A 1,311-nucleotide genomic window follows, 5' to 3' on the forward strand; every position below is an offset into this window, starting at 1 on the left:
CTTGCGCCCGGCCAGCTCCGTCCCCTCCTGCGGCAGCAGCACAGAGAGGGATGGTCACTGCGGCACGGGGACATCTCACCCATGCAGCAGGCTGGGAGCATTCCAGAGTCATGGAACCTCTCAGGACAACGAGTCCAACCATTCCCCCAGAAATGCTAAGGCCACCACTAACCCATGTCCCCCAGTGCCATGTCCACACAGCTTTTAAATCCCTCCGGGCATGGGGATTCTACCACCACTACGGGCAGAATGTGCCAGGACTGCACAACCCTTTCCCTGAAGAAATTTTCCCTGATACCCAATCAAAACCTTCCCTGGTGCAACTTGAGGCCGTTTCCTCTCATCCTTTCCCTTATTTCCTGGGAGAAGAGGCCAACCCCCAACTGGCTGCACCCTCCCATCAAGGAGTTGTAGAGAGCAAGAAGGTCCCTCCCGAGCCTCCTTTTCCCCAGGCCAAGCCTCCCAGCTCCCTCAGCAATTCCTTATGCTCCAGCCTCTTCCCCAACTCCGTTCCCCCTCTCCGATCACGGTGCTGGCACCCACCGCCTCAATCTTCTCCAGCCAGCTCTGGTTGGGTGCCAGCTCAGCCATGAACGCCTGGTGCTTCTGCCACTTGCTGTGGAGACCACGGGCTTCTCCATAGGAGACATCCTGAGCCATCAGCATCTTCTCATCCACCCAGGCATCAAACTGAAGAGAGGGGTGTCAGTGCTCAGCCAGTGGGGACCCCCAAAGGATGCCACCAGCGATGCTGTATTCCTACCTCACGGCAGCTCTGCAGGAAGGTCTGTAGGTCATGGTTGTCCTGCATCAAACCTGCTGCCTCCTCCACCTTGTCCATGACAGCTCCATGCCTGGCAGGGAACCATGGATGTGCAGCATCAGCCCCACTGCCCACACACTGCCCACCCATCCACTGGCCCTGTGCCAGACTCACCTCTCCTGGAGAGTTCGGCACTTCTCAGAGATCTTCTCAGCAAAGATGTTCTCCTCAGCCACCAGCTTGGTGCCACCAACCACCACCTCTGGGACCTTCTTGGCATTGCTCTCCACACCAGCACGAAAGTTCTGGAAGCGGTGCAGGGCAGCAGCCGAGCCCTCCAGCGTGGAGGGCAGCTCCAGGTGGGACAGTGTGTACTCCTGAGGGGCACAGCAAGGGATCAGCACATGATCACCCGTTTTTGGGGTGCCCATGAGCCCCAAAGGACATCGCTTGAGCACCCACCTGCTTGGTGAGGAGGATCTCCGCCTGCTTGGTGTCACGAAGGAACTCCTGGAAGTTGCGGCACTGGGTGAGGAAGCGCTTCCGAG

At 58.7% G+C, this 1,311-nt stretch overlaps 1 protein-coding gene across 1 annotated transcript in view; it reads right to left on the reverse strand.

The window, feature by feature from the left end:
- LOC102043027 (spectrin beta chain, erythrocytic-like) overlaps window positions 1-1,311 on the reverse strand; it is a 16,968-nt gene that overhangs the window by 10,548 nt on the left and 5,109 nt on the right. The window contains 5 exon segments of the mRNA XM_031061495.1: window positions 1-27; window positions 544-690; window positions 764-854; window positions 938-1,140; window positions 1,226-1,303. The exon segment at window positions 1-27 is cut by the window's left edge and continues 270 nt beyond it. Of these exon segments, the coding sequence (XP_030917355.1) occupies window positions 1-27; window positions 544-690; window positions 764-854; window positions 938-1,140; window positions 1,226-1,303 (546 nt within the window).

Source organism: Geospiza fortis, unplaced genomic scaffold, assembly GCF_000277835.1.
Source record: "Geospiza fortis unplaced genomic scaffold, GeoFor_1.0 scaffold450, whole genome shotgun sequence".
Taxonomy (NCBI): Eukaryota; Metazoa; Chordata; class Aves; order Passeriformes; family Thraupidae; genus Geospiza; species Geospiza fortis.